This window comes from Thermobia domestica, chromosome 13 (genome assembly GCF_964235325.1).
Source record: "Thermobia domestica chromosome 13, izTheDome1.hap1.1, whole genome shotgun sequence".
In the NCBI taxonomy this organism is placed as follows: domain Eukaryota; kingdom Metazoa; phylum Arthropoda; class Insecta; order Zygentoma; family Lepismatidae; genus Thermobia; species Thermobia domestica.
In genome coordinates this window covers 175,794,661-175,818,172 of record NC_137466.1, presented here as the reverse complement: position 1 = coordinate 175,818,172, position 23,512 = coordinate 175,794,661, and the positions used below count along the sequence as shown (strand labels likewise).

At 34.7% G+C, this 23,512-nt stretch overlaps 1 protein-coding gene across 1 annotated transcript in view; it reads left to right on the top strand.

Moving 5' to 3' along the window:
- The window catches only part of LOC145668780 (activating signal cointegrator 1 complex subunit 2), a 57,375-nt gene that overhangs the window by 6,729 nt on the left and 27,134 nt on the right, over positions 1-23,512 (top strand). Inside the window, exons 2-6 of the mRNA XM_081736944.1 lie at positions 4,493-4,570; positions 9,249-9,409; positions 11,530-11,716; positions 15,787-15,984; positions 17,077-17,252. Of these exons, the coding sequence (XP_081593070.1) occupies positions 4,493-4,570; positions 9,249-9,409; positions 11,530-11,716; positions 15,787-15,984; positions 17,077-17,252 (800 nt within the window). The remainder of the gene's footprint in view (positions 1-4,492; positions 4,571-9,248; positions 9,410-11,529; positions 11,717-15,786; positions 15,985-17,076; positions 17,253-23,512) is intronic.

Sequence of the window (23,512 nt, the reverse complement as noted above, 5' to 3'; positions counted from 1 at the left end):
TTCAACAATCTTATAACTGCAGCCCGTACAGAGATATAAACTCACAGAATATTAAGTTTTATTACTTCGGAGCTTTATTTTCCATAGTTGATAATTATTACATGTTCAAAGATAAGTGGAAAATAAAGGTAGATCTCTGTTTGTCGTCAAAAGCTACCTCAAAATGATATATCATACGAGATCATTTCTATTTAAAATTTTGTTCCCGAATCCAAGATGGTGGACGTAAAGATATGCCTCATCTCGGTCACTACTCAGTATCAGGTATGGATCTACTTATACAACCTCTATCCAAGATATGATTCCTTTCCCTCAGCCATTTTTAAGTTACAAGAGTTTATTACAAACTTTTGCCATATAATATATATTGTAAATGCATTGTTCAGGTCGCTTGGGGGTCGGTTAAATATTCTTCGATTGAGCTTTTTTTTTTTTTTTTTTTTTTTTTTTTTTTTTTTTTATTATAAAGATTAATTTGGTCCGACATGGAACCAATTTAGGAGTTGGGATCAAAGAAATTCGGAAATCGAAAATTAAGGACCACCCTAATATACATATATGATCTTTTTTAAAATAATGACACGATAGTTCAATGTAAAAACAGATTGTTAAAGCAGCTTTACTGATGAAAGTTTTATGGGCGTATTGAGGTTTTAATTTGTTGTATTAATAATCTATATCCTTGTGAAGTTTTTGATTATTAATTGTTATATGTACAAAATTTCTTGTGCGTGCTGTAATAGATGTTTGAACGAGAACTTTCCATATAGTGTTAGGCTTACTAAATAGGCCTAACTACATATAAACATTCTCTTATATAAATTATAAATCAATTCTGCAAATAAATCATTATCAAAATGTGCCACTGGGCTTGTACTTTAATACCAAATATGATTTTCGTTCAAAATGCCATCAATATAAACATATACATAAAATTTAGGTAAAACAAACAAATACTTAGTATACTCCTGTAAAAGTCATATCAACGAACATAACATGCACAGTGAATGCAATTCTTTCTTCTTTTAATCTGTTTTCGTGTCGCCAATACTAACCCACTTAACACATCTTGCCAATCTCCCAACATCTTCCCCCGGTTTCCGCAAAAGAATGTTTTGTACCTCTTTCCTTCGTTCTTCCTTGGACCTCTTCACTGCCTTCCTTCTTGGTTATTCACCTTTCCATACCAATTGTGAGCACTAAGTTCCCTGAGCACACAGCTCCTGTTGAGCACCAAGATCCCTCAGCGCACAGCTCCATATAAACCTCTGAGCACTAAGCTCCCTCAGCTCACAGCTCCCTTTAAGCTTATGAGCACTAAGCTCCTTGAGCATACAGCTCCATATAAAATTCTGAGCACTAAGCTCCCTGAGCATACAGCTCCCTTAAAGCTTCTGAGCACACAGCTCCGTTAAACTTCTGAGCACTAAGCTCCTTGAGCACACATCTCCCTTTAAACTTCTGAGCATTAAACTTCTCTTTCACATGAGCACAAAGCTCCATTTTGATCACTTAGCTCACAATTCCATCTGCGCATAATCTCCGATCTCTGCACATGCTTTTTCTACCACATTCTATTTCCATCTATAACTTTACTTATGCACTTGACCATTATTTTTTCGCCTTGACTGAATTTAAGTTTGTGCGCCTTAAATAAACTTGCGCCACCACATCAATTGTAATGAGCCGAATCATATTTTTTTTGAAAACGTAACTAGTCTGTTTCAGGTACGACTGCCCCAATGTTAATATGTACAAAATTTCTTATGCGTGCTGTAATAGATGTTTGAACGAGAACTTTCCATATAGTGTTAGGCTTACTAAATAGGCCTAACTACATATAAACATTCTCTTATATAAATTATAAATCAATTCTGCAAATAAATCATTATCAAAATGTACCACTGGGCTTGTACTTTAATACCAAATATGATTTTCGCTCAAAATGCCATCAATATAAACATATACATAAAATTTAGGTAAAACAAACAAATACTTAGTATACTCCTGTAAAAGTCATATCAACGAACATAACATGCACAGTGAATGCAATTCTTTCTTCTTTTAATCTGTTTTCATATCGCCAATATTAACCATCTTAACACATCTTGCCAATCTCCCTCTTATATTAATTCAAAGCTTTTAATCTATCAGTTGGAGGTCAAAATTGGTGAAGATAACATTATAAAGCCACATATGCACCATGTTGTTCCATGACCTGCAAATTTTCTAGCAACATTATAATCCCGTCAGTATAAAACTTCTGTGGTTTTTGGTCAAAAAATTGGGACATGATTTTCAAAGGCCTCTTTTGAAACTAACTGAATACCATTCAATAAGGTCTGCAGAACAAAACAAGTGATAGTCTGATTGTGTCAAGTCCGGGCTGTATGATCGAAGCATTAAAAACTCCCATCCAGATTATCTCAATTTCTGACTGACAGTTAAATGTATGCTGTTTTGCGTTGTCAGCGTACTCTATCATTCTGCCCAAGGGCAGCAGTTCGTGATGTACGATACCCTTCCACTTCCATCAAACGCATAGCACTACCTTCCTGGGCATCAGTGTAGGCTGTGCTACAGACTGTGGAGCTTCTCGCTTCGAGCACGATCGTTTTTCGCACATTGTTGTTGTGGATTATCCATTTTTCATCACTTGAAATCAACCGCTTCAGAAATAGATTGAGTTAATTATGTTTCAGTAGAAATTCGCAGATATAATTTAGATCTAGTTAATGTTTTTGAGTCAGATCATGTTATACACAAATATCGAACTTCTTTCTGAAGCCAAGCCAGCTTTCTCCAAATGAGTTGACCTCTAGTAATGGATGTTTAGGACTGCTTACATGTCTGTCTGTGTCAGCTTTTGCCAGAATATCATCCATTTTTGCTGTGATTGGCCACCAACTGAGAGGAGCATCATGGACGTTGAAGTATCCACAATGAAAGCAACTGATCCATCTTTCGGCTCTTACTTTTGATAACGTATCTTGCCTATAAACAGCACAAATTTCTTCACTGGCCTGCGCAGCATTTGCGTCTTTATCGAAATAAAATCGTAAAATGTAACTCAGTTTTCCGGAAAGTTTACTCATCTTCACGACACAACACTTTACGTCTTATTATAAGAATTCCAGCACTTTTGCAGATCTGCTAACATCAGCTGTCAGGTTTTGAATGATGTTAGACCTGACCCGCTGCAATGTGTATATATATATATCGTGAGATTTGGGACACTAACACCATCTTGAGCGCAAAAGTCAAGAGTACCTGATATACTAGCTGTAACCAATGCACCCTCTTGAGGTTTTCTTTATCTCATTTTGTGTTTGTGCAAAGAAAACAATCGATACATCAACGCAACAAGTTGAAATTTCATTTTAACTGTTCAGTTAATTGATTTGAAAAATGTAAACATTTCTGTCTGTTTATTCCATCGTAGCAGCTGGTAACATTAAAGTTCATCGTTAGTTCAAAATAAAATCAAGATTTTCTCGTAATAAAAGAAATAAAATCAACATACCTTGCGTATTTTTCTTGTTTACGTGGCAGGCTGCGATAATTTCGACACCTTTAATAAACCTCAGATGTCTTTAAGCACACATCTTCTAGAATTCAAATTCAAGTTGATCACCTATATTTCAGTTATTGGGTTCCTTTTCCAGATATAGAATCGAATTACATAATGGCACACTGCAAGAATATCCAAACACTAACATTGGATTTATTACTGATACTTAAGTTAATCACTTACCCACATAAAATAAAAAAAAATATTCTTGCAACGTGAAGTAAGTGATTTCATTCTATAATTGGAATAAGAATCGAATAACTGAAATGTACATAGTGAACTTGATATTTGATTTCTAGGTGACATGTGCTTCGATGAAGACATCAGAGTCTTATTAAAGGTATCGAAATTGTCGCAGCCTGGTATATATTAATAAAAATACGCAGCCATAATATGTAATATATTGCATATTAAATGTGCCACTGGTGCCAAATTTGAATGCAAAATGTTCTTCACAACAACACCTATCAAAATAATCACATAATCAGCATCATTAATGGAAGAATACTTCACCTAATTCAAGTTGATCATAAGACTATATTCATTATACATGAACAAACTAATGTCTTAATCCGTGTGGCGCGGTGGCCGCGCGCTCACCTCTGGTGCGTAGGGTACGTGGTTCGATACCAGTTCCCAGGTGATGAACAAACACCGTGTGTGCATGAGTTTTCTCGGAGTTCTGCCATTTTCTCCCACTCTTCATTCCACCATTATTATTCATCTCATTATCACCATATCCCTTAGCCACGATGCATAATCGTGGGACATTAAACTCAAAATAATAATACATATATTTGAACGCATATGTGTGTATGTGTATACAGTTCAAACAGTATATATATATATATATATATATATATATATATATATATATATATATATATATATATATATATATATAAAATTCGTTCTTTACAGAACACTGAACCTGTCCCTTTGGAGAGGAGGAAAATTAGTGTAGAGAAGGATGGTATCAAGAAAAATGTTGCAGCTTTGGTAAGTAAATAAATTAAATTTAAAGATTTTGTTTGTCAAGATATTTTTATAATGTATTTGAACCAAATTATTCTTTGTGAAATTAAGCACAATAATACAGCAAACAGTGTGGTAAAACTCACGCTTCTAGGTGTGTTGCCAAAACAAAGAAAAAAAGTATAAGTAAAAAGATACAATACTGTGTGCATTGTAACGCCTCGACCGGTGAAAATGCAACATACAAACACAAACGTACCATTCTGGAGATAGAGGAGGAAAATAAAAAACAAATGTCCAGCTGCTGTACAGGAGCTGCTGTACAGTACCTTCTTAGTCTACTACAAACGTAGAAATCCTTCACATTTGTGGTATATTCGAGAAGACCCTATCAATGCTCCCCTGGTCCATTCTATCCCATCCTGTGTTGGCTAGTGTCTCTACAACGGATGCTTTGTCGGTCACACATATGTCTGTCGCTTCTTCCTTTTTTCCCTGCCCCCCTCGAACAAGGAGTGTGACATCACAATTCCGTGCACGTGCAGATGACCGTGGACGACCACATTCCCAATCTCCTGGTAATGTTTTAAGGTAGGATTGCATAATTACTCAAGTTAATATGCGGAAAACAAGCTTGGAAGTACCCCTGCTAGTAAATTTCCCTGACCAGTATTTACTAACTCTTCTACATCTTTGCTTATAATTTCGAAGTAAGTCGATCAGCTTCAGTAGTGTGTGCAAGTTGCCTACCATGCATTCTGAAGTTTTGAGCAAGATAAATTAATTGCGTCGTACCAATTATAATAATATACAACCTCAGTGTGACGTAGCTACATAAGTGTGAGGGTCATTTCCGAAACCTGCCAAGTCCATTTCGAGCAAAAATTGACATAGCCTTGTTCCAAGTTTAGTTTTTTTTTTTTTTTTCCCGCAGTTTCTGCTATCTGAAACGAGATAAAATATGTGGAGAAGCCTTTCTTTTGGAAATGATCTTTACAATTGTACTTACTTCCTTCAGACTCAAAAATTGATATTTGCAGCATCTGAATACCATTTTCTTACTTACCTCTTATCTTGATCACCAATTGAAAAGATGATGCCTCATATAATCTGTACCGAAATGGACGTTGAATTCAAAAATATAGCAAAAGTGGAAAGCAGCCCTGTAAAGGATTTCAATTGGAGACTTAAGGGTCTTCACTACAGCGAAATTAAACTACCGCTAATTTTAGAGTTTTTCTGTAATATCTTCAAAACAAATAAAAATATTCGAAAAGCAGAAACGTAGTGAACTAGATAATACTATTTTGCATGTGATACCGTTATCACAACTCTATCTGCTTTCGATTTGCAACCGCAGATAGATTTAGCATTTTTTGCGGGTTCTGTAAATAGCGGCATACCAAAAGCAGATAGGTGAATTGTGGTAAAGGTATCACATGCAAAATCGTACTGTCTAGTTCACTACGTTTCTGCTTTTCGAATATTTTTATTTGTTTTGAAGATATTACAGAAAAAAACTAAAATTAGCGGTAGTTTAATTTCGCTGTAGTGAAGACCCTTAAATGTAACAGCCTTTTCGGCCTATTTTCGACCTCTCTCCATTAAAATTTCGTAAAACTGGTTGCAGCATGTCACTGCTTGTTTTCACATTTTTAAAAAAATGTCACTTAACATACCTACGGACACGAATAATTTACCTTGGATTAATTTCACATAGCAATATATTTCACATCACATTAGTCCATTCGAAATTCGTATACGGAAACATTATTTTTTACAAATACATTGCAACTTGATTTCACCACGACCAAAAGTTAAGTACATGAGATTCCTAAAAACTGAAACAGACATACTCGTAACATTCATCTCCGAGATAACTTTGTGGCAACAAATGCTGTTGGTAAAAAGATGTAATCTAAATTGATTTTTTGGTTAATTTTCAGTTTACATATTAATTTAGTTCATAGCTTACCTGAATGTTAATACACTTCTTTAAAAAGTAGCTGGAAATACTAACAAGGTTATTTATCAGAAAAGTCATACCATTTCTTAGGTAACTCAGCAAGTGTGTGTAAGAGAGATATAACACATGACCTCAATTTTGTTTTGATATATGCTGGAACTTCGGAGGTTTACGATACACATGATAGAAGAAAATAAGTTATTTTCTTCCTTCCTTCAAGCTGTATTCTAAAGATTATTTTTCCACATAGTATGAAATCCATAGCTCAAGAGTGATATCGATTCCGATTTTTCTTGATATAAACTTTTCAACTTTATTTTAATGAGTAGAATTACCTCGCAAATATGATAGAGAAACACTCTACTAGTACAAAATTGTTGCATTGATGCATACCTTATGCCGATGTTGTGAAACTCAGTGTATATACAATAATTGCACGCGATGTCGCTCACTGTTAAGAAGAATGTGTTAAATAGATAAATACTCAACATATATATTGAGTTTTCACATAAGTTATCTGATATAGTATTAATATATCAATTTTTATTTTCAAAGCACTGGAGGAGAGACATTGTCGTAAAATGTATGATTGTCCCGCAAAATCTGGGTGTCTTTTTACTGTGTTCCTAGGTCTTTTTCTCAGTCTTAACAGAACGGGAACTTGCCTATGAAAGTGTTCCCTATGAATACATTCTCTAAGCAATTTCCCCATGAAAGTAGCTTTTTTTTCCCATCAATTTGACAGTGCTGACACTATCCATTGCTAATGTCGAGCGCGGCAGTTTTATGATGTTGCCCTAATCTTTGCCACACTAGACTTGTTGCCCTTTCACTGCTTATTGTACATGCTAGAATCAAAGAGTAGTATGTAATAATTGGCGTGACTAATTTTCACCAGTGTTTTGCGTGTAATCTATCAGTACTAATCGGCCTATGGAGTTCAGCATTATTCATGTGTGACTTGACACCGGAGTGTTTCCAGACTTTCTATTGGCTGTACGGTTAACCACAAAGTTTATTTGATTCTTTGGTTGACGTTAGGTCTCTCTTTTTTACCACCAAGGCTATATGAGACATTTACTTACAGTTTAAGGTGAAATATAAACCACCGGAATGTACTCAAATATCAAGCTCTCCAAAATAGAATTCAACCTGGGACCCGGTTCATCGAAGGTGCGTGCGCTAGCCACTAGACAAGCAGAGGAGGGATAATCTGATTCGTATTTAAGTAGGTTAACGCATTTCTTAGACAGCCGGACTGAAAGGTACCAATCCAAACCAAAATTTCGATAAGTGTATTTAGAGTGTATACAATAGAAACTATTAACTTGAATCGTAAAAAGCTCTTTCGGTAAGGAATGACATGATATATAGAAGTTAGAATCTTAATTTCTTTGAAATGTGTGAAACAAATATCAATTAAAAGTTATTAACGTTAGTTATTTCTCGGTCGTATTTACACATTTGGTGAACGCAAAGGTTTGGCTTCTATTAGAACGATTACGTTCGAGCACATGCGTGCGAATTGTATTCCAGTCACTTCATATACACACATACACAAATACTATATGCGTGAGTTTTCTCAGAATATTCCTTGCTTCCAATTCTCAGCGCTATTTGTTATGTCATTGTTATTTTGAATGTATCAATTTTTCTTCTGTAAACGCGAGATATTAATAATTCAGTTTCATTGTGTATGATCAATGGATTTTTGATTGTTTGTTTAAAAGAAAAGAAAAAAGAAGTTTGAGCTTGGGAGCCGACTGTCGATTATATCATATGCATATTCAGTAAACTGCAAAGAAAGAAAGAGACTCAGTTTCTCTTTTTGCATTTTGTTTCACCATTTTATGTTAACGTCGGGTATTTCTTGTTGTTTGTTTTTTGTAAATTTTTGTTTAATTTATCTACTGTCATTAAGTAAATGTTTGTTATAGTTGTAGTGGTACTGGAAATAGTTTCAACGTTAGGAATATGTCTGATTATAGATACAGAATTGTCTTTATCGATTTACATGTGTGCACTTTTTAATTATTAAGGATTCAAGTCTAGGATCGGTATCAATCGGTACAGAATCGAAATAACAATTATAGATTTATCATAATTAAACTAATCACGGTGGAACACGGAATGTTTCCGACAAGATGGGTCTTGGCTTACAATCTTTTAACTTGGTCGGGGGACAAAGTAAGTTTAGAAGTGTGTATTTAAAAAAAAAAATAAAAAAATAAAAAAAAAAACCTATGTGCACACACGGTGTTCACATTTGTACATTTTACATAAGAATGAATAATTTTTATCCATATCTTTAAGGTTGAAACGTTTTGTCTCGAAGTGCCACGTAGGTGATGTATTGCTAGTAGTTCTTTCCTCATATTACCTATTCTTTCCCTTCGAGAAGTTTGTTAGTGTATTCTGACTACTTGGGCAGCCATGGTATTTATTCTTTTCTATATTGTAGTCCAAATGCTTCAAATTTTGTTTACTTGTTTTAATATTTTTCTTCCCTCTGTATATGATACGCTCTCCCACTCTTTTCCAGCGTAATATCATAAACGCCGTCAATTTTTGACAATATTAGGAAAATGTAAAAAGTAATCATGCCTCGTAATCGATTTTCTCCTTAAATATGCTGCTTTTTTTTAGCGTGTATGAGTGAGACAGAAAGGCTTATATGTAAATGTTTATCATGTGATAATGGCAAACTGCATTAATTAACGTTCTGTATATTCTTAGCATATTGGGTTCCTGGAAGAAAGGATGTATGTATGCTACATTCCACCACCAGTTCCACAGAAGGATGGTAGTTTCGAGTTAGGAGCCAAGGAAGACTGGCTGCAGAGAATGGAATTCATCCAAGATGACTTAAACTGGCTGCTTCGTTTACCCCAATACAAGTAAAGCAAGATAGATTGAAAGATTTAGTGTAGTATTAGATGTTCAGTATATATCAGGAAATATTGATATTTTAGATTTGTATAGGGTGTCTCAAAAGTCCCCTGACATACGGTAACTGTTATTATCAGAGTTACAATAAAATGTAAGAGAGGAAACCGTCTCCACATATAATGTTTTCCATCTAAAGTGCAGGAATTTTTTTTTAGATCGTACGAGCCATTTGGGATGTATATACTTTATGCCCACAATGTTAAGTGAAAACGCAACGTTTCTGAGCAGTATTTTAAATCTGGGTCAAATGCCTTCACAGAGAAATGGATCCAGAAACGTGCGCATTAGTCACTCAGCCACGAGAAGACACTGCAGAAAATATCATGCAATATTGAGGTTAATTTCGTTTGGTTTTGATATAAAAATATAGATATATATAAGAAAGAAAAGAAAGAGAAAAACTTTAGGATTGATGTCTTTGTTGATTTCCAGAAATGAGTCTTTTTTCATGAAGAAAGTACTAAAAGTAGGTTGAAAGAAACATGATGAATGTACTATACCAAAAAATTTCTTTTTTAGTGAGAATTCCTTGTAGGTAAATAATATAGTGTCCTAACCTGTGGTGCGAGAGACTAGTTAGATTATCAATAAGAAGTTACTGTAGTTTGGGTCGCAGGTTACAGAGTAAGTCTATATTTAATATAGCATTAGAGATAAAAATCGCCTTTAAACTCGAACAAAACTGAAAAATTCTCTTTGGAAAAAATTGCATGCGTTTTCATATGTTCGAGGGCAATTACAAAAGCAAAAATCATTGGAGCTAATTTTTATTCGCTAAAATTTTTCTCGTGAATTATAAATTTGTGGACAACTTACGTAGAAATTTTATCGTGAGAGTATAGAAATGATTTATATCCCAGGAATAAAAGTTAGTAGAAAATAAATAAAGTAAATTGAAAAGAAATGTGTGCTGAGAATGTTCTTTTTACTGCAGCCTATATTTGAAATAGTTTTGTGTGTTAAATTGTATTGCATGTGTAGTAATTTTAGTTCACCCAAGTAACTCACGTTAACGTGTGAAACAAGATGATATTCACCAGAATAGGTGTAAGTGTGTAAAGTTGTTACGAGATATAATACTTTCTAATATATTTCTAAGGTTTAAATATCAATAATTTTAACAGTTGTACTGTAAAATTGTCTGCTGTAAATTATACCGTATTGTAATTACTAATTGTAGCTATAGGTTGCATATTGAATAACTTAGATATAAAAGCGTTCTTACCTTTCATTTTCTGCGGCATTATCAGTCCCCTCAAGTTCAAGAAACTACTAGTCGGGCCCGGATAAAAGCTAAATTCTCGCACATAGTTCTTTTTTTTTTTCCATTGCTAACCAGCTCATTGATAAACTTCAGAAGACAATTTCGCTTTAGCTTTAACGTGTTTACAGAATTTCTGAGTTTACATTCATCATTTGCACGTCAACAGACACACAAATAGATCAACGTTATTAAGAACGCTACACTAACTTTCTTACGAACAAGTAAAGTATATAACAACCTTCAAATATTGCAAGAACTACACAGGGTTCAGTACGTTTTGTGAAGTGAAGATTTCATATACTTTATCTTTCATAAAAATGTCTACAGATAGACAGAAGTCTTTCCAATGTCACTATTGTGCTGCCAAATGTCTTGAGCCGTGGCAAAAATGCGAACTAACGCTCACACCCTCACACACCCACGCGTTGAGCCAATAAGGGTTCAGCTGTTGCTAAGCGAGAGAAAGCGAGTGGATTTCCTTCAGCCGATAGCAGCGCTTGCAACGGAAGACTAGGGATCAAGTCAATGTAGCATATCAATAGTATAGCAGCAAATAGGAGACACTGTTAGAGATCTCAGCAAACATGAAAATGATTTGAAAAGTTTACTTTTTTAAAAAAAGCTCCTCGGATACAAAGTAAGAACGTTTTCGTGTATCATATTGTTTCAAGTTAATATAAAACTTTTCCCAAGCTATAGTTACTAACAGAAGTTTCCTGTTAGAAGTTGAATATATTCTAAGGGTATTTTTTAGTGTTTTTGATCTTTTAATGAATAATTACTTATAATGTGTGTGTATTGTAGATTTTGGTCACAGTTTCTGTTCGAAACCCGTGTAATCACCTTCCTTACATCATATTTACAAGAAGCCCCTCGTGCCTTCAATGAGGACGAGTTCCCGGAGGATGAGGAGATGCAACAAAGTCTTGAAAAAGTCCACCATTTGGTATTCTTGGTATATTTACGTCTGGCTACGCCTAAAGAGTCGAAGGTAACAGTGTTTGAAATGAATATAAACATTATACTGGGAGCAAAATAAAAAAAAAAAAAAAGAACTGATGTTTGGAGGAGCACGTGTTACCCTGTTGCTACCTCGTGAATACCGTATTTTCGCGAATATAGGTCGCACTTTTACCCTAAATTTTAGCTTGAAAAATCATGGTGCGGCCTATAATCGAGATTTATCTGCTCGGATCGTAAATCGTAAATTCCAAAATGACATGTACACTCATGTCCAAAATTTTTGTCGCATATCTATAACTGTCTTCTTGTAAGAGTATAATTAGATAATGATTTTGCAGGGTACTTTTAATACTGATACTGTGTGTGTAATCGGGAAATGTATATTTGTGATAAATTTCATAGGAAAAGAATTATAAATACGAAAATTATAATGAATAACATAAAATGTTGCTAAATGGACAGGAAAATTTTATTTTCGTTTTATTGTTCTTATTTACTGCCCTTTTGACATGAAATTTGCCACATACATGTCTTTGCCGATTACACACATACTAACATTATAAGAAATACCTAGCGAAATCGTTATCAAATTATATTCCTACAACAACATATTTATAGACATGCGACAATAATTTTGGACATGAGTGTACATCTATGTTGTGGGTTGAAATTAATGCTATTACAAGTTACTGCAATTACGTTTGTAAACCATCAAAGACTTTAAAAGAAAATAGCAAAAAAACATACCTTGTATGCAAAAAATGCCTCCTTCATTGGGTACCGGCAACACCTTATACTGGCACAAAAATCACTTGTATACTTAATAGTTTTATTAACAGGAATACGTATCTTTGTTATACAGTATATAATATATACGGAATATTTATATACAGTAGCTGTTCTTGAAATAAGAAAAACGACTTTGTTTCGCAAAACTGTGTCTGTTTATATCCACCCAAATCACGCACAATCACTTCCCAGCATTTCAGCATCATAAGCGTCTGATTCTTCACCCTCACTAGTAGATCGAGAATGTTGCTCAGTCACTATCACAAAGAAGGTCACCTTAATGAGTCACCCTTAGTTATGCGAGAGTTAAAGAAGGGAAGGGAGAGAGTCGCATCTCAAAGTACTGTTTAATTGAACCGCTGCCTATTAAATTTAGTACCGCTGCCTATATTCGAGATTTACTTTTTTCTATAATCTTGTGTCAAAAGTTTAAGTGCGGCCTACATTCGCCCAAATGCGGTATTCTGTGACGGTCGCTATTTCTTCTTTTCTGATGGAAGGGGAAAAAGCCTAATTATTTTTTATTGGTTAAGCTTTTCTTACCTTATATCCTTGTACGCGCTTTGATATATATATATATATATATATAAGATAAATTTACCTCTCTCATGTGTATTATTTGTAATTTTGTGTGGGTAATTTGGACATCACCACTTTCTGATGTCTTTATCTGAACACACACTAACTTAGAAAATGCTAATGAAGTTTGTATGGATTTACATTTCCTATTTCTTCTCTCTTCCACATATTTAGACTATAATCTTAACTCCTGCTAAAGCACTGATAAGTTCTGTTCTTGACCTATAACTATAAAATTTGGAGCCGCGGTGGCTCAATGATAGAGCATTCATCTCTGGTACATGGGGTCCCTGGTTCGATCCCCGCTCAGGCCAAGTGAACTTTGGGATGAACAAACACTGTGCGCTTGAGTTTTCTCGGGGTTCTCCCATTTCCTCCAACTTTCTTCATTCTATCATTTCATTGATTTCTCATCATCACCATCTCCTTTAACCTTTAGCATAACCGTGGGACGTTAGAATCCCGAGATTTCATTTCACTTCATTCAACTATAAAATTCCAGTATATACAGTATTAAAATTAACCATAATTATGGTGTGTATTTAACCAAGTGCTCAGGATTAACATTCTCCAGTTTCTGCTCGTTATCATGGTGCAGAGTTGCCAATCCCTATTATGCGTAATCCCTGTATAGATTGCAAAATTGCTAGAACAGTGACACATCCGCATTATAATTGAAAAATTAATATTTTTGTTCCTAAACTTAATAATATAATCATATTATTGGCTGATGCCACACGCCAATTCGGGTGACGTGGACTATAGTATGTGTGTGTGTTTGTGCATAATAGAACAGTCAGGAAATAAATAATATCGATAAGTAAGAAAAAAGGAACAAATGAAATAAAGCAAAAAACGCAATAGTCTATGTTCGAGTTTCAAGTGGGGATTTATGGTATAAAAGTAATAAAATTAATTCCTCGTGTCACAGCTCATGAACCGTACGACCTAACAGACTGTCCTTAATTGGGTGATATGTAATAAGCATAGCGATTCCCATAGCTAGTATTTCTGGCTTTCTAGACAGGATTTCATATAATATTTTAATGTGCTTTTGCTGCTGTGTTTCAGTGTTTCTGGACACCTTTTTAACAGATCTGGGTAACTCATTTCCACGACTGTGCCCAGTAACACTCGAAGTTTAACATTATATTAATAGCATCTTCAGTGAGTTGTCATTAGAAAGTGATCAAAATTTCCACAAACTAGGGCAGATTTAAGTTTTCATAAAAGCCTTCACCTAACTTTCTTTTACAGTACTGGGACTTGCAAAAGAAGAGGATTCTAATGCAAGAAATATATTCTCATATTACATTTTTTTAAACCGTATCATTGTTTACCGGGCACACGAACTAATGCAAAATACGAGGGCAGTTTGATGAGTAACTTGGTTCACATTCTAATAGGTGGCACTAACGTCATGTGTCTGTAGCCATAAAATTTCCTTTCTATGAATAAGTAAGCTGAGTTCTCAAGTAATTCTAATAGTAATTCTTTGTTTGACAGGTGGTTCAACAGAAGTATTTCGAGTAACAATGAGAAGAGGATAAATTGGAATTCGTGTTTTTTTTAGCGGAAACAGTGAAGGAAATTCATGAAAGGATTTTTACCTGTCCTTTCTGTGAAGTTGTTCGACTTTGGATAAATGAATGAAAGATGCACTCCTTCCTTTAGCTCCGAAATCAGGTATGACACCTGAAATCACTGTTCGTGGTTTGGTTTCAGCCGACACACAATGAAAGTGCGTAAGTCAGCAGAAGCTGCAAGCATCCCAACTGAGAAGGTTCCCTTCATGTTGTACAATGAATTACACTTTAAAAACTTGCGCAAGATGAGTGCCGCGTTTAGTCACTCTAGAACATGGAACGTAGAAAAAGCCATGTTGCTGAGCAAAAATTGAAAGAGCTGCATTTGAATTGCTTGCACACCCTGTTTATTTATCAGACATAGCTCCCTTGGGCTACCATCTATTTCTGAAACTCCAAACTTTCCAGGTAGGGCGATATTTTGAATCAATTGAATGGGTCATACAAGAAGTAAATTCGTGAAGAAATGGCGAAGTTCGAGAAACGTTGAAACAAGTACGTTGACGTCGAGGGGACTGTCGAAAAATAAAGTGTGTTAAAAATCTCAAATTGTTCTTTTTAATATCAAACCAAGTTACTTATTAAACTACCCTCGTAAAATTCCAAGAAGTGAGATGAGTTCATGTGAGTTGCCCAGATCTGCTGAGAAAGATGTTAGGAAGCACCGAAACAGTACAATTAATAACATTATATATTAGATACAGGAAATAAAACATTACGTTTATACATTATTATAAACGTGCATCAATTGGTATCCATAAATGATTGTTTCACTTAATTTTCATTAACCTTCCGCTATTAGCACTTTGTTTGAGGAATAAGCTGTCAGTCACGGAGTTTAACGAAAATTTGACAGTTTTTCAATTACCTATTTTAATAGAATAGTAAATCAGAACTTGCCAGTCACGTTTCTACTGCAAAGAGAAACTAATTTCCGATTACATTCAATGAGTTCTCGCACCTTCCTCAGACGGTAATCCGAAAGTTAAGAATGGCATTGTGTTCTTTTACTGATACACACCGTACGAGATCCTTGTAAGGAATAGGTTTTATTGTACCAGATTCTTTGAAAGAATATGTTTTACTTTACTAGATCCGTTTATGCATGATGCAATAATTTGTTTGCTTGACTTTTTATTTACAGACTGATTTCATCACTCCAACAACTCATGCGGAATTTATTTATGATAATTTCCTGCTCGATATTCCGTCGTTAATGGATCTGTGTGTACTATATGGCAATGAAAACAGATCACTTCTTAGCAAGATGATAGCGCATGTATTCAGAGAACAACCGAAGTACATAGATGATACCGAGGCGATGGTTTCATATCTTCCCAAGGTAGGTTGGAAACTTTTCAATCCTAAATAAACATATTCGAAAATTATTTCTTCGTAACTGACATGTAACATGGAGATCATATCGATATTGTGCAATATATTAAGGTAATGCATGTGCTGGTGAGGAAGGCTCATAATTTAAGATCTGTTGCTGTGATATTCAGGACTGAGTTTGTCTATTCATACGGAACATAGTGATATGTCTCTTGCGCAAGCAGTTTCTTGTTTATAGATCTTACTCCGTGTGAGTTTGTACTGGTTGCCAGTTTATCCGAAGGTAACCTCTTATATCTTTCATTTTAGAATTATTCCACTAGTGTTTATTGCTATCTGCTCTGATTTATTTTGTCATTTATTGTCCTTTAATCTGTAAGACATAACCAAGCACCATTCATCTGTTAGATTTCACTTATCTAACATCAATCTCAGAAACCACAACAAATAAACCGCTTATTAATTTCGTAACTACTAAATGATATGGCTTTAAGATGTCAAAAGAAGGCATATACCATGCTGGCAACGTTAGACCCCTTATATCTTTAATGAAACATCAGAAATTCAAGAATTTGGCTGGAAAGTTTTAGTGCATCCAGTATATAGCCTGAATCGTTTCATTAGTTTCGGAATTGCATTACAGAACTCTTTGAGTGATGTTAAGTTAGTTTCAGAAAAGACTTGTGAAAACTATGTGTCAATTTTTTTGACCAGAAAGCTTAGAAGTTCTATAGGGATGGGGTTATGGTGTTTCCGGAAAATGGCAGAAGGTTATTAAACAAAGTGGTGAATATGTGGTTTCATAATTTTATTTTCAAATCACAATAAATGTACTCTTAATTTTGACCTCAAAAGTTCAATATTTTTTAGATAACCTGATAGTACCACCACATGACAAAAATTCTGGAACATCAATAGAGCAATTTAAGTAAGAATTCTCTTATGATAGGAGTTTTGTCAAAGCAGAATGGTTGTATTTCATAATGTAAATTTATTTTTGTATATTTAAACTATTTTGATGAATTTGAAATCATGCAAAAGAAACAAATATTTAAAAAATCTATGTTTTATTTATATTTATTTTTTCGTTATTTTCTAGGCATTGCAATCGGTGGAGGAACGAATAGAATCTTTTAAAGCTCAATCTGATATCTCGGCGATTGCACTAAAGGATATTACATCATATATCTTGGATATATCTTGTTCATTAAGTGCTTTCTTAGACGTCTATAACCCTGCAGCAGAGATCTTCCATAAACAGTGTTTTGAACTAAAGTGAGTAGATTTTCTGTTATATCTATTATATAGTAGACTATATGGAATCATTTTAGTGCATCTGGGTAAAGCAAGTCAGTATAAATGCACTAGTTCGTTAAATTATACATTTGCAGTACATAAGAAATAATAATAATAGCAGAGATAACCGAATTTTTTACAGCAGTGTCACTAATTTTATTTGGTTAAAATAATTGGAGTCATGACTTAAAAAAAAAAAAAAAAACACTATAATACTTATTCTGTAAAAAATTATATTTAATTATCTAAATTTCTGTGTGCGGAAGTGTAAGTTTAGAAGGTAAATTCACTTACAATTTCCATTGTGATGATGCATCAATACCCCAAAGCACAACAAAAGATGACAGTGTGACAATGTCGTAGCAAGAAAATGCGGGCAGCAGAAAAATGGACTAACCTCTAGACGAAAATTATTGCCTCAGAAAGATTGTCTACTCTGTAAATAAAAATTATGATTGCAGAAAGATTTTCTTCTCTGTAAATAAAACTGCCTCGATTCAGAACAGTTCAATGTTTGATAGTCGTGATAATATAGCAGTAAACTTGAGAGACGTTAAAGAGAAGAGAAAGATATACGTACAGTGGGCAATAGGAACGCTATAGTGGATGCAGCCGATTTGTGACCCTAGCAGACAGCTGTCCTGTCCGTTGGTAGGGTGCTTGCTGAGCCATTGCTCATTGCTTGGTAGCTCTGCCGACGTGGTTATAACCTGATTGTGATACTTAGCAAATGGCTACCTCAGGACAATTTGTGAAAACGGGGGGGGGGGGAGTGGGTCTCTAATTCGCAATATTATGACTTACCGTCCTGCAGCCAGTAATTTTTCGTTTGAAGAGATTGGCACAACTGATATGTTGGCTTACATCCAAATAAATGGATCACCTGCTGGTTACAAGGTAAACAGGAAATTTTTGAAAGTGACTTTATGTCAGGAATATGGTAGTCAATACCACAACCATTTCAAGCCTTTTTCTGGTGACAAATTAGTCTAAAGAGGTGACATTCAAAGTTGTAAGAAGGATTCAATTAGACTTAAATGATTCATCGCCGTGTTTTAAGATGTAAAATAATAATAATAACTCAAAGTAAGTGCCTATAAATCTTTTTGAATAAATATAAGTGGGATTTCTTGGTTATTTACTTATTCAGTTATTATACAGTCCTATAAGCTTCCTGTATATTTCTCCATAAATAAAGAACGTCTAAGTAAAAAGAAACTTTAAAAAAATAGAATTGCAAAATCATCTTTGCTTTTATCCGCTTCAAAGTTTTATCTTATAATTTTACTACGCCATTACTAAAATGCTTACAGAAAGTTTTTGGATTTTTCATAAGTCGTGGCAGAAAGTTTAAAAGCGTTCTACTTTGGGGCATTAGTATATACATTTTAACGTGGTAATTTATATAAAAGAGCAACTATTATTATCTGTGGTGCGTCGGGTAGTATTATTTTGCTGCTATATTTCAGAAACCTGTTTGTTCATTCATGTAGACCTGTTCTCTGGATTCTTGAACCGGTGTTTAATTCATATTTTTCTTGTTATATTTGGGAGAAAGAATAACTTCAACACTTGGAGTCTAAATTAAGTAGATTATTGCGCTTATTATCCTCTTCTGAGAATTGATAAACTGTACACAGATTAATTGAAATCTTACATTGTACCCCGAAACGGTGCTCCTATTTAAGAATTCGTCTTTCTTAATATTTAGGCCCTGTCTGTGGCTATGTACTCGTGCCTCTAAAATATGAGCTGGAATATCACTGTTACATTTTTTATTCCTAGTCCTGTAAAAGGGGAAAATAGTCTCGAGTATTCCGAAACATTCACTATCTCCATTCAACTCTTGTAAGTTCTATATCGAATCACTTTCTTAGAGAATTATAGAATGGTAAAAAAAAGCAGCATGGAAATACTATAGAAAACCGATTAACAAAATTAAAATGGAAAATAAGTGTATATCTCTTTGCCCGTGTATATCAGAAAAAATAAGAAAAATAGGCAACGATTTTGCTATTTAATTTTCAGTTAAACCAGGAACAAGTTTTGAAAATTCTCTTTCAGTATACTAAAATGACTACAGAAAAGAGTTGTCTTCAACAGGAATTTACGCCGAGAATTGCATTTGCGATGAACATAACATAGGAATGACAAAATGGAATATCAAGACAAGGATTAAAGAACACATTAGAGACGCAAGAGGTGACTTCCCATCAGACCTGTCTAGACACCTACAAGAAATAGGTCACAAAGTTGACCGGGTAAAAGTTCTATGTCTGTGCTCGAAAAACACGGAAAGGAATGTTTTTCGAATCATTCTTCACCAGAACTATAAATCTGAAACTCAATTTAAACAAGGGGAACTTAGATCACCGATGAGATAACGTAATATTTAGAGGAATGAAAAATACACATTAATTTAAACTTATATTTATTTTCAGAACTTGAAACTCTCGTACAGGCCTGGAAGCTAGTAATTGATATGTCACAAGAGTCTCACAACCCTGCAATTAACGTGGCAACATTAATCTTTACGGCCAGTGTAAAATCTTACTGTTAGGGAAGATGTGTACTAAAAGAAAAATTAATTGTGAACAAAATATAGAAGTCGGCAGAGAATTGAAGTAAAATCCAATGTAAGTTGACAAGAGAAAGTGTATATGTATATATATCACAATTCATAAGAAAATAACTGTTACCATCGAACTACTTTATTTTACAGAAAAATGAGTGGTGACTGATATTGAATTTATATGTTAAAACACACAAAAAGAAAAAAGAAGCAGCCGTGACACTCTTAAGAAAGTGATTTGATACAAATCTTACAAATGTTGAATTGACATAGTGAGTGTTTCCTATAATAGAACAAGGAACAAGACAACAAAATTCATTGCAGTGATATTCCGGCTCACAAGAGCACAAAAGTCGTAGAGCTAGGATAGCGGTTATTCAAACTCTTACTTCCCATATGCCGGGGAGCTGATCTATTAAACACAAAAACTAAAACAGTGAGACCAATTTTAATGCGTTGTGACATTTCCTTTCTTAGACTGATATTGACCAGTCGTCTGTTGGTAGTGTATGAAAATGCAGCTCCTAAGGGATCTTTCAACCTTTTGGAAATACAGTATTATTTAAATTATTTGAACCCGCACTAAATGCAGTTAGATTGCAATAGTTTTAATTCTGCAGCATTATTAACGTTTATCGGGAAGATGTCCAAAGATGAGACATACGAGGCGGTATCTTAAAGTTTTAATTATCATAGTGAAAAAAATCAAGATACAGGGATTGTTGTGATTTGTAGTTGTTAACCTCTCTCTGTGTAATCGTCACCCAGATTTACACATTTCGCAGCGTTCAGTCACTTCACGACTATCGTCATTGTAGAAATCTGCAGATTGTGCTTTAAACCAGTATTCCACCTTATGAATGACGTCATCTGTGTTGTCAAAATGGCGACCACGCAACGGATTCATTTGAGGAAGCAAGAAAAAGGCACTGGATGGAGGTCGGGAGAATAAGGCGGATGCTGCAATACCTGGAAGTTAAAACGCCCTTGCTTTGTCAACAGCAACTTGAGATGAATGAGCTGGTGCATTGTCAGCTAGGAGAAGAATGCCTTTCGAAAGCATGCCGCGGCGTTTCGTTTTCAGAGCATCGCACAATTTGTCCAGGAGATTGCTGTGTACTTCCCAGTGACGGTTTGTCTTTTTGCAAGATAATCTGTGAGGATTACCCCACGAGAATCCCAAAAAACGGACAGCATAACCTTCCCGCCTGACCTTTTCACCTTTGACTTTTTGGGAGGGAGAAATCGGCATGCTTCCAGTGCATGCCTATGGTTTTGGTCTCCGGATCATACTGATATATCCACGTTTCATCCATGATTACCAGACAATCGAAAAAATCCTCTTTTAACAGCATTAACATCTGATCAGAAAGATCACACTGCGAGCCTTAATCTTATCCATCTTATACTTTGGTCACTTTTGGCACACCCTGTAAAAAAATAACAATCATTAGGAGGTAATTTCCTTAAGATCATGCGCATAAAAATCAAACATAACACTGACAAAATTTCATCATCCTATCTTAATAACTTACTGGTGATAATTAAAACTTTACGATACCTCCTCGTATTCCAATCGATATGTTTAATTGAGGTTGACAAAATGATAACAGTGAGTGTAAATTCTCACGAGTAGTCTTTTGAGAAAATTAGCTAAACCTGCGCTCTCTACACAGCGCATCATTCACATATGAGCATGAATCTCCTTGTCATTCTTTACAACATCTGTACATGTCCCTTTACAGACACAAGTGAAAGACGTCTTGATAAAAATCGGCAAGGATACTATAAAGGGGAGACTTTTCTATAATTTTTCAATATCCCGTACCGTTTGCAACATTGAGCCTACTTCCGATTGGAGTTCCTCAATTCATGTATGATCAGTGTTTTCTTTCTTCTTGTATGCAGCATGTAATAAGCAAATACATTTCATACACCATTAAATATAATGTCAGTGATATATGGTGTTTATTGGACAAGACACTCCAAACAATAAAGATTCATCTTACTCGTAGACTGGAGAAATAGTTATTCTTCAGTTTTCATTATCACTTGGCCATGAAACAATCGCCTGAGAGATATACAACCTCCATATACAGTTATGTGTTCGAATGTATAACTCATAGGATATGATGCTTTACTTTGTTTAATATTTCAACACTTCTAGTGTACCCCTAAAAATGTAATAAAGAAATAACAGCCACTTTTTAAGAAAAGTATTCAATTAGAAGTGGACAGTCTACACAAAATTTGGTATCGACCAGCGAAAACAGCACGTTTGTAGCACTTGTGGTTTTCGAGATCTCATTGTCGAAAGAATTGGAGACAAACATATAAACCTAGCATTTTAATATATAGACTAGGCTTTGACTAGCTGGGGGTTCCGCCCCCAGACCCCCGAGTCTGTCCGGCCTACGGCCTCGCATTTCTTATCTATCGACTATTGCATCAACAGTGAATTTCGTGAACTTGCTCTTCACATTTTCTAAATCTGCTTCGCCCCCACACACTGTCTTTGCCCGCCTACGGCCTCGCACCCCTTCAACCCACGATTCTTTCGTTTCTTTTCCTTTTTAAGCTTAAGATAAGATTTTGTATTCCAAGAAAATGCCCATTTAAATAGCATGGGAATTTCTTCATCCCCCTTTATACTCCTTAAAAATTAAAAATATTCACTTTTGGCAATATTCCTGTCGGTTAGTCCTGGAAGGCTACAATCATGCCAAATTTCATCATTCTAATCCTGCCGGAAGTGCCTACAACATTTTGGGGTGTAGAAGACGTCCCATATAAATAACATGGGAAAGATTTTTCAGTTTTCCATAAAACCACTCTACGGTTGGAAATTTTCATTTCTGATGATTCACTTAGGTAACGCTAACGAAAACGTACAAGCATACCGAATTTCAAGTTTTTATTCCAATTCTAAGTATCAAAAACATGAGATTATAGGTCCAAAAAAGGCCCTTTTAAATAACATGGAGAAATTCTTCATCCTCTTTTTAGATAGACCCCCTAGAAGTTAAACATTCTTTTTTTGGCAATTTTCCTGTGGTTGTCCCGGAAAGCTACAATCATGCCAAATTTAATCATTGTAGCCCTACAGGAAGTGCTCAATAATTTGGGGGTGTAAAAGGTGTTCCATATAAATAACATGAGAAAGATTTTTCAGTTCTCCATAAAACTACTCTAAAGTTGGATTTTTTAATTTTTACTGATTTACTTAAGTAATGCTAATGGAAACATACAAGCATTCCGAATTTCAAGTTTTTATTCCAATTCTAAGTACCTAAAACATGAGATTATATGTCTAAAAAAAGGCCCATTTAAATAACATGGGGATTTCTTTCATCTCCTCTTTAGACCCCCTAAAAATTAAATATATTGACTTTTGGCAACTTTCCTATGGGTTAGTTCAGGAAAGCTACAATCATGCCAAATTTAATCATTGTAGCCCTACAGGAAGTGCTCAATAATTTGTCAGCTCTGTAGTTTTATATATAGTTAAGAATATTTTTTTCTAAATCTGAAAATTGGTGCTGTACGATAAACAGGTCATCTATTAAAATGAAAGTGGTACTGAAGTATACATCCATCAAGCTTCTGATTGTGACTGTAGCAAGACGATACTGCACAATTTGGTTAATGAGATATAACCTCCTAAAAA